The sequence below is a fragment of the Euprymna scolopes genome, chromosome 27, assembly GCF_053919585.1.
Source record: "Euprymna scolopes isolate OS-2025 chromosome 27, ASM5391958v1, whole genome shotgun sequence".
NCBI lineage: Eukaryota > Metazoa > Mollusca > Cephalopoda > Sepiida > Sepiolidae > Euprymna > Euprymna scolopes.
This window is the reverse complement of record NC_136508.1, coordinates 36,191,846-36,206,292: the sequence shown is the minus strand read 5'-3', so window position 1 is coordinate 36,206,292 and position 14,447 is coordinate 36,191,846. Positions and strand designations below refer to the sequence as shown.

The following is a 14,447-nucleotide window of genomic DNA, read 5'->3' as shown; positions in this document are numbered from 1 at the left end:
TTCAAGAACTGCTTATGGGAACTTTTGTTATTTTAGTTCCGCAAGAATCACCGTAAAACAACTTGTGAACAATACTATTAAGTTGGTGCAGAAATAATGTTTCTTTTACGTTCAACTTCAAAAGATCATAACTCCTTTCAAAATAAACCTTATTAATCGAAATAAGAACCATTAGAATGTACACATTTTTTTCAAATAAGTTTATTCATCCCATTAGCATAGAAATCCGGAGTTCTGGAAGTGATGAAGTCATTGAAGGCCGACTCGGCATAATCTCGGCTTTTGAAGCATTTTTCACGCAATAAGTTGTCGAGATACTTGAAAAAGTGATAATCGGTGGGCGGGAGGTCTGGTGAATATGGCGGATGAGGCAGAGATTTCTTTTCATTTACCCAAAAACACACACACCTACAAACATCCGGACAACGCCGGATACCACCCCCGCTAGTCTATAAATATAAAAGTGAAAATGTGTGTATGTATGTATGTATGTAGGTATGTATGTATGTATGTATGTTCGCTTTTTGTGTATGTCTGTAAAAGACTTTTTTCCGAGTATCGGTGGGTCGGCTCACAACTTCTTAAAACTTTTTATATCACATATAAATCATAATATCTACGAGTTAACAATGGAGCTCGCCTGTTTATTTAATTTGCTCGACTTCGAAAAGATAAATATTCAACATTTTTCGCTCGCCGCATGTGGATTAGGCTTTTTCGTATAATAAAAGCGGCACTAATTCGGGCGGTGTTTTTCTGGTCGCGATCGCCGGAAATGTCTGAAAGTAAGCAGATTTGATCAATGTGAAGATATTTTCCTTATATCAGACAATCGCTATTTAATTTGCACAATCCCCTTTTTATGGGGAGCTGATCCCCCCCCCCCAAAAAAAAAATTTTGGGAGAATAAAAATAAAAAAAGCGTTCCTGCAGTAAATGAAATACTACCCCGCAGTCAAAGTTGACTTCATTAAGTCATTAAAACGTGCACTGCCAATTCTAAATACTTAAATAAATTCAAACGTGTTTCCGGTAGTATTTTGCGGTGGCCCAATGGTTAACGTTGCACTTTTTTTCTTTCTTTTTTCACACTTTAATCTCCAACTTTGCCTCAAGGGTTCGGGTTCGGGTTCGATCCTCATACTTACCTGCCAAAACTTTTTTTTTATTTTAACCCCCCCCCCCACGGAGTTTTGATTTACCCAAAACTACACACACCTCCAAACACCCGGGCAACGCCAGGTACCCTCCGCTAGCCATATATAAAAGTAACATATGTGAGAAAACGATATTGTTTTTGCATCAACCTAATATTATTTCCGATGACTAGCCGTCCAAAACGTTACCGATTTTTTCGTCTTTTCTTTTCTTTTTCTTTTTTTTTTTTTTTTTTGTCGTATTGTTATAATAAATAGGTATCCAGTACATTGACGAAGAATCCCAAGTCAGTATCGGAAATGGCCAATCTCGAAATAAAAAAAAAAACGTATAAAGGCAGACGAGCCCGAGCAAGCATGTGAAGGGTTAGGCTAGAATTAAACAAAAAATAAATAAATAAACAAATAAAATAAATCTAATTTATAAAACTCACTATGCTTGTATGTCTCCATTTTTTTTTTTTTAAGTGCATCTCCTCTGAGACGCAAAATCGTAGAGCGGCACGAGGCAGGCCAAATGATGGCATTTTTGTGGATCGTTCTTTTATGGATTTTTAGCTGGTAAAAATAGCTGCTACGGAGTCAACTGGAAACAACTTAGAATTGGCAAAACGTAAGTCGGCTTAAAGTGCTGTTGTACGCATGCGCAAATATACATTTATACGTTCAAGACAGTTCAATTTTAACTATCTGACAACAGCTCAAACGATAACGACTAAAGCTGGAATGCTAAATGTTTTGGTTTTGATTCTAGCTGATGGCACCCAAATCATATTTTTTTAAACTTTTGAGATCACTACTATATATTGGGTACATTATAATAATTAATAGAGAATTGTTTCTATAAATAAATAAATACGAAATCTGGATGAATTAAAATATCATATTTAACTATGTTTTACAACTGGGCAACACCGGATGTCTTGCTAGTAAATAGATAAAGTTTAAAAAAAAAAAAAAGTGGTTTTCACATCATAAACTGTTTTGGTCATTTCCGGGACCGACTCGGGATTCTTTGAGAAAATACTGAAATCCTCTGGATATTCGTTAATCACAAGTACCCAAATGATTAAAATGATTTAAAATGATTAAAATAATCAAATGAATTTAAAAATTGAAAGTGAATAGACTGAAAAAGAAGAAAAAAAAGAGCGTTTGTGCAGAACAGTGGATTTTTAAAACATGCATTTCAGGTGAAATTACGTACTTACGAAATTAATGAAAATTACAAAAATTACGAAAAATAACTCAATAGAAAAAAAAATTACAACTAAAAGTAAAATTTACCGAGTTTATCGATTTATAGAGATTTTATCGTGTGGAAAACTTCTCAAAATCACAGGCAAGGTAACTGCAATCAATCGATTTGACAATCCGCTATTTTAAAATACAAATGTCGGACCATTATTGTGGATATTTTTTTTGTAAAACCTGAAATTAGCACATCTCCGATTGGATCATTTTTCGTAATTTTTTGAATTTATATTAATTTCGATATGGCACGTATGTGATAATGTTTTCTCCTGAAATTCGTTGCTTTCAAAATCCATTTTTCTGCACAAGTACAAAAAAAAAGTCCCCTCCTCCAACGTAAACTATTATTTTTCTTGATTTGTTTAACACGTTTGTTTGTTAAGGATTCGCATTCTTTTCTAGTGACATTTTTTTTTACTTGGGAGTCACTACTTATAAAGGCCCGAAGGTCACTCGAGGATAAGAATTAATGAATGTAAGGTAATAGTGTAGTAATCGTCAATGGTGTAAATTGGGTAGAATTTGATTATTTATGAAGACGGATCAACAAGACTTTGTTTACATTGGATTTGAAGGATACAATGTTGTATTCAACCGGGAAGCAGGACAACGGAACAGTGTTCCATAGGCGGGCAGTTCTAGGAAAGAAGCTTTGTTCATAGAATCTGCGTTTAGATTTAGGCACAAATAGAGAGTGAGGGAAAATCGTATATAGTGGTTGTAGCTAGTCTAGAGCTAGTCTAGAGCTTTTGTTAAATTTTGGCAAGGGGGTTACCACGGGTTGTAGTTCAGTCGAGTATTTGCCATAAAAATAACGATAGAGCAGAAACGCTCTCGCAACGATCCTTTCTATGGGAAAGAGGTTGCAAAGGAAAGAAAAGGGCATTACCTACTAGGTTTCGAAGCTGGTTTTGAACCCTATGGATAGGGCGCATCGAACAGCCCCTGTCCATATGTGACAACAGTACTCCTTTTTAAGGCGTACTTGGCTATTATACAGATAGAGGATTGCATTAGCAGTGAGATAATTAGTAGAGCGATAGAGTGAGCCAACATTTTCCAGCGATCTTGGCAACAGATTTGACTCCTTTGTTAATTATTGTTTATCTTCACAACCGAACCATAATAGTTGACTTTCGATTATAAACTTTAATTCTACGCAGATATTTTTAAGTGGTATTTCCAATTCTAGCGCTCGTCCAGAATTCAATCTAATTAAAGAAAAAAAAAAAAAAGATTGCAGAAAAATATGTATGATATACATAGCGCTCATGGGACGAAAATGTTATATTCCAAAAATCATCTGAACTGATTAAGTTTTATTTTTATAAAGAAAAACATTTTTAAACGATTTTGAGTTGCCTCTTTCCTCGTGTTAAGAATAACTTTCTAAAATCTCGCAAGTTTAAATTATTTGCTCCTCCAGGCTGCTTTCAAGATGCGTCCAGTCATAAAATTTTATTTTATTATTTGAAAATAAAACTACTTAATCAATTTGCGTGTTTTTTTTTTTTTACTTTGTTTTTTGTTTTTTAATACACGATGTTTTTTCGTCACGAGTACGTACATCATACAGCTTTTTATTTTTGTTTATTTTGTTATTGTTTTGTTTGTTCTTTTCTTTGTTTGTTTTTTATTGTTGTTGTTTTTGTTTTTTTTTCATGGGTAGCGTAGCACTAATAAGACTGAAGTAATTTTTTTTAACAAAGAAAATTAAATTTTCTGATGTCGCGAGAACGATGTGTGTGTCGCTCCACCATCTTTAAAATGTGTCACCGATTACTTCCACTTGATAACCTTTCCAGAATTAGAGATAAAAAAAAAATCAGCTTGTTAATGGTTAGGATTAATGGTAAATCGCTACAAAAAAACACCTGACGAAGGCCAGATGAATAGTTGGCCGAAACGTCGTGAAACAACTAATAAAGATGAGAATAATAGTCCGCAATAAATAAAAATTGATATAAATAATACTCATCTCAATAATGAATTCCAATATATATACCATTCTGTACAGACCCGACTATGGAAGATCAGATAATAAATAAACGTGGATTTACAGATCAAAAAATCCAACCTTGATCGCAGTTGATAGAGACGTTGAATCTCTACGGTTCAAGATGAGCATTGTCTGAAGATAGCGGTTTCAATCCTGCCCAAAGCTGGTCAGAGGCTTACTTAGCCAAAACGTGGTGAGACGACAACAGCTACGGATGGCAGCGTCAGCGATTGCTGAGAATGCAGTTACGAGTTCCTATCCGTCGCGGTTACCACCTGACGAAGGTCAGAGGAATAGTTGGCCGAAACGTCGTGAAACAACAACCAATAAAGATGAGAATAATAGTCCGCAATAAATAAAAATTGTAAGAAATGGTGATTATCTAAAGAAAAAATGCTTGGGCAATTTACGTAATTTTTGGAATATGACATTTTCGTTTGGTGACAGTTACGTATATAGTAAATATTTTTCTGTATATTTGTTTCTCTCTTTTTTTTCTTTTTTTTCTTCTTTTTTATTTATTTATTTATTTATTTTATTTTTTTTGTTAATTTTTTAATTTTTTTTTTCTTTTGTATTTTTTTTCTTTTGTATTTTAATTAGGTCGAATTCAACGTCCTTAAAATCACATTCGATAAACAGAAATTCGGCAAACATGTTTCTTTTCAATCAATATCGCTGAATTCCATTCCTTCATGGCCGTAAGAAATTCGAAAGCGATTTTGAAGCCTTTAAAATGTTAATTCGAAAGAAATCAAATGTTACAGGTCAGAATTGTGTATTTCGGTCATGTGTGCCCCTCTTGTGCTTGTTAAGATAGTGGACAAAAAAAGTTAAAAAAAAAAAAAAAGAAAAAAAAAAGAAGCAATCTGTCCACTTTTTTTTTTTCCTTTTTTTTTTTTTTTTAAATATGTCGTTTTAAACAAAAACAATATTACATACGTAATTAACTATCATATCGAAAATAGTAATATATCCAAAAATACGAGTAGAACGTCTGCTATTGTGTTTTAGTAAATAATAATAATAATAATAATAATAATAATAATAATAATAATAATAGAAGAAGAAGAAGAAGAAGAAGAAGAAGAAGAAGAAGAAGAAGAAGAAGAAGAAGAAGTCTATCGCTATCGGTTACAAATGTCGGTGTAATCTAAAATTTAAGTTCCGAGTTACGTACCCCGCGTGTAAACTTTCCATTGTCTATTCCATTGTTTACTTTATAACATCTACAAAAAATGCAATTTTCCCCAATTTTCCGTAAAAATTACTTATAACTATAAATAACTTTCTACTTAATGAACTTTTGAAACTTTTTGGATGTATTACTATTTTCTACATGACAATTAAGTATGTAATATTAATATTTGCTTAAAATGACATTTTTTAAAAAATCGACCTCAGTATTACTTGGAAAATGAGGGTGGTCACTTAGCTTTATACAGTAATTTCCTAATTAAGGATAATATAAATGATGAGGCGACCTCCATTTCGAAACTCCGGCGCAATGTTATTAAAACTGCATGTACTTGTGCAATTTAACGGACCGTACTATTGTTTAAATAGGATGTTCAAGTTATGAGGTGCCTTCAATAAGTTTCCAGACTTTTTATCAAGCATTTAAAATTGTCGTAGATTCTTGAAAATTCAGTATGAACAGCTACAATAGGAATTAGAATACACCCTACTAAAGCTTGATTGTCACAGCCGGTGAAATTCAAAAATGCAATCTCGACCTAAGGGTACTTTTAAAGAACGATATGCAATAGAATTCTGTTTTTGGAACTTGGAAAAATTGGCATAGTAACGTATGGAATGCTTTAGACTGCTTTTGGACCATCTTGCATGAATCGAGCATCAGCTTTTCAATGGCATAAGAAATTCAGGTCTGTGAGGAATGATGAGAACTGTGGGAGGAGCAAGGAAGTCAGAGTTTATTGACCAAATAAGGAATTTCATGGATAAGGGCCGTCGTGTATCTATAGAAACGATAGGTGAACAGTTTCATGTCAGCGTGGGACCTGTACACACAATTATTTGTGAGGAATTGAAGATGTGGAAGATTTGTGCAAAGTTTATCCCAAGAGTGCTCCATCCTTGTTGCAGACCATTTGATCATGATGGACATCAAGACAGTTCCTCACCCTCCCTATAGTCCAAACCTTGCTCCCTGTGACTTTTGATTATTCCCTAAGCTCAAGGAAATCTTGATTATTCCCTAAGCTCAAGGAAATCTTGATTATTCCCTAAGCTCAAGGAAATCCTTAGAGGCTTTCGTTATGAGACAACTGAGGACATGAAAGAGGCTGTGACGAGGGTCTATGACACTATCACACACAAAAGGACTTCCATGGGGCCTTCTAGAAGTTGTTGGAATGATACAACAAGTGCATTGCAGCCGGAGGAGATTACTTCGAAAGAGACAAGAGTTTTATGTGTGTACTATCAATAAAAATGTCCATACAAAAAAGTCCGGAAACTTATTGAAAGCACCTCGTAAGTTCAATTTTGACAGCATCTTTCATTTATTAAATTGTTAAGTGAAAGTATAGAATAGTTTAAATGTCCCCTTCACATGTTAAGAATGGTTTTCGAAATAATAACGCTATTTCAACACGGCTCGTTAACTGCACAAGTACCTTTTTTGTTTTATCTATTTATTTATTTATTCATTGTTTTTGCTTGTTTTTAACTTTGTCCTAACCGAAAACTAATCTGTGTAAGGTTTAGTTTGGCAAAAGATAGGCTTATTGATACCGTCCAAATTCCAGTGAAGACCAATGCTGGCCGCCAACGAGAAATCAATGGTAAGCGGCTGTTGCGATAACGCAAATTCATCTGCAAAGGTTATCGAAAGTGTTGGAGAGTACTGGAAACCTGGGAAACTTGTTGTCACTCAGATTCCAGAGAACACCACAGTTCTCAAAGAGCAATCTTTGATGATGGCCTGCATGATTACTACTAGTGAGTAAATAATAATAATAATAATAATAATAATAATAATAATAATAATAATAATAATAATAAAAGTGTCACTCACCGTGCCTTGATCGATTGTCGCGTAAGATGTGCCGGGATAGAGCGAACAAAATACCTTCGTGTTGTGGCTTTTTTTCATTATTGGAATCGACAACGAACGTTCTCCTTTCAATAAAAAAAAAAAAAAAAAAAAAAAATCAAAACTTTCTTAGAATGCTCTCTTGTTTTGCGGTTTTCCTTTCGATCCTTTTTTTTTTTAATATATATATTTTCCGGTAGAAAATGCAAAAAAAAAAGTAGTTTTTCCTTTTTTTTTGTTTGTTTTTCTTTTCTTTTTTCTTTTTTTTTTTTTTTTTTTCCTTTTCTTTTCTGTGTGATCTAAATTGTGCCTGTGTTGGGGAAAATAAACATAAAAATATACGCGCCCCCGTCGTTGTCTATCTGATTTGCAACATGTGGGTGAGTACGCGAATACTCAATGAATGGACCCATTAGCTAGGAGTAAATATTATTGAAAAAACAAACAAACAAAAAAAACAACTTATTACCAAATTTAGTAGTAGTAGTAGTAGTAGTAGTAGTAGTAGTAGTAGTAGTAGTAGTAGTAGTAGTAAATAAAAAAAGAAAACGAAGCCGTGTATGAATAGATCCCAAAGTGTGATAGTCGTCCGTCGACTGACTCAGTTTATGGGCCGTGTCAAATTGCGCGCACACACACATATATATAGAAAAATAAATAAATCTAAATTTAAAATGGAAGACAAAAAATCCAAATTTAAATATAGAGAATTTCGTCCAATCTAAAATCATTGAAATGAAAAAAATAAATAAATAACGCAACCTGATTTTTTTTCCAAAATTTATTTCCTCCATAAATTAAAAAAAAAAAAATGTTAAACTTGAAAATTTGATTAAATCCTCCGAATGATGGAAATACGTGAAAATTGGAAGAAGAAGAAGAAGAAGAAGAAGAAGAAGAAGAAGAAGAAGAAGAAGAAGAAGAAGGAGGAGAAGGAGGAGGAGGAGGAGAAGAAAAACAACAACAACAACAACAACAACAACAACAAAAGAAGTGATTTAAGAAGCAGCCACGCCTTGGCATCCCATCTTTTATTACACTAGGTGGGAGTGAGGGAGGGATGATTCCTGAATCCTTTGGGGAAAGTCCCGAAACAATTTTTTTAACTTGCTCGGTAGCGAAGTTCTCGCAGTTCCGGACACCCTATTTTAAAACAGGCTTTGTTTGCGCCAAATCTTTATTTATTTTTCTTAGAAGTCAGGTAGAAACTCCCGTCCCCCACCCTCCTCCGGAATCATTTCAGGAGCGGATCCAGGAGGGAGACACGTTCTCTAATGCAAAATCCGGTTCTATCGGCCTTCTAAGCTGATGCCCAGCAACACCCCTTAAAATCCAACCCTTTTTTACCATGATCGGGGTGGTAGTATCAATGTTATGTCATCTGGAACTCCGGTCCCTGGCAAGGCCTCACATAGCTGACAGGTTTGTCGCTAAACGATATCGCGTCGCAGTCTAATAGGGATCCGGTAAAAATCCAGAAAGTGTCAAAAACGTAACAAAATTCTAATTCATTTTTTCCGGACGAATTTCAAAATAATTCAATGGACTTTGGCAATTGTTTTGCGCTCAAACAAACAACTGGAAACAAATAATTACCAATAGTTTCACTTCATGTAAATCACTTCTGGGAGAAAATTTTCAAATACATTTTCATGCATTTCCCATAGAAATCACTTTCGTAAACGAAACCAAGGAGACAACCAGACATTTTCTATTTATATCATAGAGCCATGAAAATGATTAAAATTATAAGCCAGAGAATCTATTATTAAATTGAATCTATTATTTAATTGAAACTATTATTTAATTGAATCTATTATTAAATTGAATCTATTATTAAATTGAATCTATTATTTAATTGAAACTATTATTTAATTGAATCTATTATTTAATTGAAACTATTATTTAATTGAAACTATTATTTAATTGAATCTATTATTTAATTGAAACTATTATTTAATTGAAACTATTATTTAATTGAAACTATTATTTAATTGAAACTATTATTTAATTGAAACTATTATTTAATTGAAACTATTATTTAATTGAAACTATTATTTAATTGAAACTATTATTTAATTGAAACTATTATTTAATTGAATCTATTATTTAATTGAAACTATTATTTAATTGAAACTATTATTTAATTGAAACTATTATTTAATTGAAACTATTATTTAATTGAAACTATTATTTAATTGAAACTATTATTTAATTGAAACTATTATTTAATTGAAACTATTATTTAATTGAAACTATTATTTAATTGAAACTATTATTTAATTGAAACTATTATTTAATTGAAACTATTATTTAATTGAAACTATTATTTAATTGAATCTATTATTTAATTGAAACTATTATTTAATTGAAACTATTATTTAATTGAAACTATTATTTAATTGAAACTATTATTTAATTGAAACTATTATTTAATTGAATCTATTATTTAATTGAAACTATTATTTAATTGAAACTATTATTTAATTGAAACTATTATTTAATTGAATCTATTATTTAATTGAAACTATTATTTAATTGAAACTATTATTTAATTGAAACTATTATTTAATTGAAACTATTATTTAATTGAAACTATTATTTAATTGAATCTATTATTTAATTGAATCTATTATTTAATTGAAACTATTATTTAATTGAAACTATTATTTAATTGAAACTATTATTTAATTGAAACTATTATTTAATTGAAACTATTATTTAATTGAAACTATTATTTAATTGAATCTATTATTTAATTGAAACTATTATTTAATTGAAACTATTATTTAATTGAAACTATTATTTAATTGAAACTATTATTTAATTGAAACTATTATTTAATTGAAACTATTATTTAATTGAATCTATTATTTAATTGAAACTATTATTTAATTGAAACTATTATTTAATTGAAACTATTATTTAATTGAAACTATTATTTAATTGAAACTATTATTTAATTGAATCTATTATTTAATTGAAACTATTATTTAATTGAAACTATTATTTAATTGAAACTATTATTTAATTGAATCTATTATTTAATTGAAACTATTATTTAATTGAAACTATTATTTAATTGAAACTATTATTTAATTGAAACTATTATTTAATTGAAACTATTATTTAATTGAATCTATTATTTAATTGAATCTATTATTTAATTGAAACTATTATTTAATTGAAACTATTATTTAATTGAAACTATTATTTAATTGAAACTATTATTTAATTGAAACTATTATTTAATTGAATCTATTATTTAATTGAAACTATTATTTAATTGAAACTATTATTTAATTGAAACTATTATTTAATTGAAACTATTATTTAATTGAATCTATTATTTAATTGAATCTATTATTTAATTGAAACTATTATTTAATTGAAACTATTATTTAATTGAAACTATTATTTAATTGAAACTATTATTTAATTGAAACTATTATTTAATTGAATCTATTATTTAATTGAAACTATTATTTAATTGAAACTATTATTTAATTGAATCTATTATTTAATTGAAACTATTATTTAATTGAAACTATTATTTAATTGAAACTATGAAGAAAAATATTTTTTTATTAGCAAATGCTTTTAGTCTCAAGTCATTCGTTGAAAAACTCCTTTGGTTGTAAGTTAGTTTATTCCCTTGACCTCACTGCCTTAGTTTGCTGTTTCTGATATTTAACATATATATATATATATATATATATATATATATATATATATATATATATATATATATATATATATATATACAGAGAGAGAGAGAGAGAGAGAGAATAAATGACAAAAAGTTATATCCCAAATTCATTATGTTGACCATCTTATAATTTATTCCTTCAATTCAGTTGACTTATACAATTCTTGACAGTATCTGTTGCGTAGCGTAAAATCAATCACGTAATTATTATATCAATTATATGATTGTTTTGCGCTACGAAACAGATACTCTCTCTCTCTCTCTCTCTCTCTCTATATATATATATATATATATATATATATATATATATATATATAAGGAATAAATTATAAGATGGTCAAGATCATGAATTTTGGAATATAACTTTTTGTCATTTATTCTTTATATTGCTCTGTAATTACATTGAGCTTCTTTAATAAGGATTGATATATAGTATAAGAAAATATATTTTAACGTCAGTCAGAATGATCTAGTCATTATATGACGATCTATGCATATATATATATATATATATATATATATATATATATATATATATATATATATTTCTGTAGAAGTATATTTTCTTGTAATATATTCCAATCCTTATTTAAGAAGCTCAATGTAATTTCAGAGCAATATAGAGGATAAATGACAAAAAGTTATATTCCAAAATTCATGATGTTGACCATCTTATAATTTATTCCTTATATATATATATATATATATATATATATATATATATATATATATATATATAGAGAGAGAGAGAGAGAGAGAGAGAGAGAGAGAGAGAGATAGATAGATAGATAGATAGATAGATAGATAGATAGATGGGGAATCTAGTAAAAAAAAAAAAATAGAATCTATCTCATCATACCAAATGACATTGAATTTCCGAAACCCGGATAACTGCATCGAAAATAAATAATGACTAACAAATAATATGAAGTTTAAATTAGTAGCACCGAGCAAACTTATATAACAAGAATACATACATAGAAGCATCATACACACATATACACAAACACAACATATAAACACGCAAACACACATATAAACACGAAAACACACATATAAACACACACACACATACACACACACACACACACACACATATATATATATATATATATATATATATATATATATATATATATATATATATATATATATATATATATATATATATATATATTTGAAAACCATGACCAATCCTTTACAAACCATAAAATCACAAACAAAATAGCACTTCTTTATCTAGTTGGAATCTAAAAAACCAAAACCAACACTAACTGTAAAATGGAAGATTTTGAGACAAAAAAGTATTGTTTGCGAGTCAATCTGAGATCTACGTCTTATGTCTCAAAGTAAAACTAGCAAACCTAACGTTTCGTGTAAAACATCACATATTAAACAATAGTTAAGAAAGGGCATTCGTTTGTAAACATAGGGCCAAATCGTCACTCATATATTATTAATAAATATAACTCACCAACATCCTTATTCAATGTTCGGTGTGCTACTAGTTTAGCTTGTTCGATGAAAACCATAGCAATGGGTCCTAACTGTTGGATGACTTTGTTGAGTAAGTAACTTCAATCAACAATTAACAATTTAATTCAACAATTTAACGTGGCATACCCACTCTTTGATATATTCATCAACTTACCTGTGTGCAGCACAAGTGCTTAGTTGGTACAGTTGTCGCCTTACATACAGGTGACCGGGGTTTTGAATTCTACTAAAGAGCCCAAAGAGGGCGAAACTCGAGTTTATAGCTTCTGGGCTATGGATTTAGTTTACGATGGCTAGGTTGTTTGTGTATACCTGTGTGTGTGTGTGTGTGTGTGTGTGTGTGTGTGTGTGTGTGTGTGTGTGTGTGTGTGTGTGTGTGTGTGTGTGTGTGTTGGTATATGCGTGTGCACGTGCATCAAGATGCTTTTATAATCATATCTATTTATGTTTGTCTATATAAAGATGCATGTTTATCTATCGATGTGTATAAGTTTTTTTTTTATTAGCATGTGGATATATCAGATCGGTGTAAAAGTTTTTGCCAATTTAAAATTTCATCTTGAAAATTTTTTTAAAAAATGTGTTTTTTAAAGATTTTTATTCATAACAATAACAACCTTTGCTCTCTTGATTCCGTCCGTCAACAAGCTTTTAAATGCCTCGCTTGTAAAATTATTTAGGTTTTCATGTGAAATATTAATCTAACTCTTGTTTAATCTACTCTCGCGATGTTAACCTAAGGCCAGTTAACGGCTTTGTGATCCTCAAAATAAGTTATAATCCAAGGGTGCAAGGTCAGAAGACTATGCAGGATGGGGCAAGATTTTCCTAACCAAATTCTCCTAAGAGGTCGTCGGTAAGTAGTGTTGTGTGAGGACGAGCATTATCATGATGGAAGATGACTTCCTTTTTGTTGACTAAAAAAGGGTCGTTTTCGGGTCAACATTGATTAGAATATTTCAGGAAAATGTGAAAAATCTTTTAATGATCTCAAAGGAAAAGTTATAAATTACTCATCATCATCATCATCATCATCATCATCATCATCATCTCGCATGAATCTGAAGATTCCGTTGTTATTATTGGTATTCCTTGATATTTTTCTAACCAGAATAAACTAGTCATGCCGATATGTTTATGCCAGAGCAATACGTATGAAATAAATCACAATGGTTTAAAATGTCCTTTCTAAAACCTAACAAAAACTTTTGCACCGACCTAATATGTTATTGTCCATTTGTGTGTAGGCTTGCGTCCTGGTGCGTGAGTGCGTGCGTATTTTGATTAGTGCGTATACGTATGTCTGCATCTTCGTTTTGTTTAATCTTGTCCTGAGATTAGAATCCTAGGACCCCAGACAAACCTTCAAAGCAATTTATTCATATCGCATGAATCTGAAGATTCTGTTGTTGGCATTGGTTTCCTAAGTATTTTTCTAGTCAAAATTCTTTCTAGAAAGACATAAAAAATTTACGAGAGCGACCATGTGAAGATTGTCGACATCCTAAGTGAAAATGATTTTGTAGACTGAACTGGATTCGAACGTAAAACACTCAGGTTTTCAGCTCGTGACGTTAACCACTTCACCACCATCACAAAGCAATAAACCTTTGCTGGCTGCCGATTTAATTCCAGAGTGACATAGTGGATCCAATTTTTTTATTGATTGTGATTGATGCAAAACCTCCTTTTTGTTGGGTTGAAACAGTTCGAAACAACGCTTTGAATCGTTTACTCGTTTTGTGTTTGATCGACTGTGGTGTGAATACAATG

The 14,447-nt window shown here is 30.6% G+C and overlaps 1 protein-coding gene across 4 annotated transcripts in view; it reads right to left on the bottom strand.

The window, feature by feature from the left end:
• Positions 1-8,014, bottom strand: part of LOC145248827 (uncharacterized) — a 338,846-nt gene extending 330,832 nt beyond the window's left edge. For 2 of the 4 annotated variants that reach the window (XM_080110523.1, XM_080110521.1), the window contains exon 1: positions 7,451-8,011. Coding sequence is in view for 3 of the 4 variants with exons in the window: in XM_080110521.1 (XP_079966647.1) it covers positions 7,451-7,528 (78 nt within the window). In the remaining variant the exon portion in view is untranslated. Of the gene's footprint in view, positions 1-7,450 lie in introns of all 4 variants that reach the window. The other 2 variants (XM_080110520.1, XM_080110522.1) reach the window with 2 other exon arrangements.
• Positions 8,015-14,447: the final 6,433 nt, after the last annotated feature.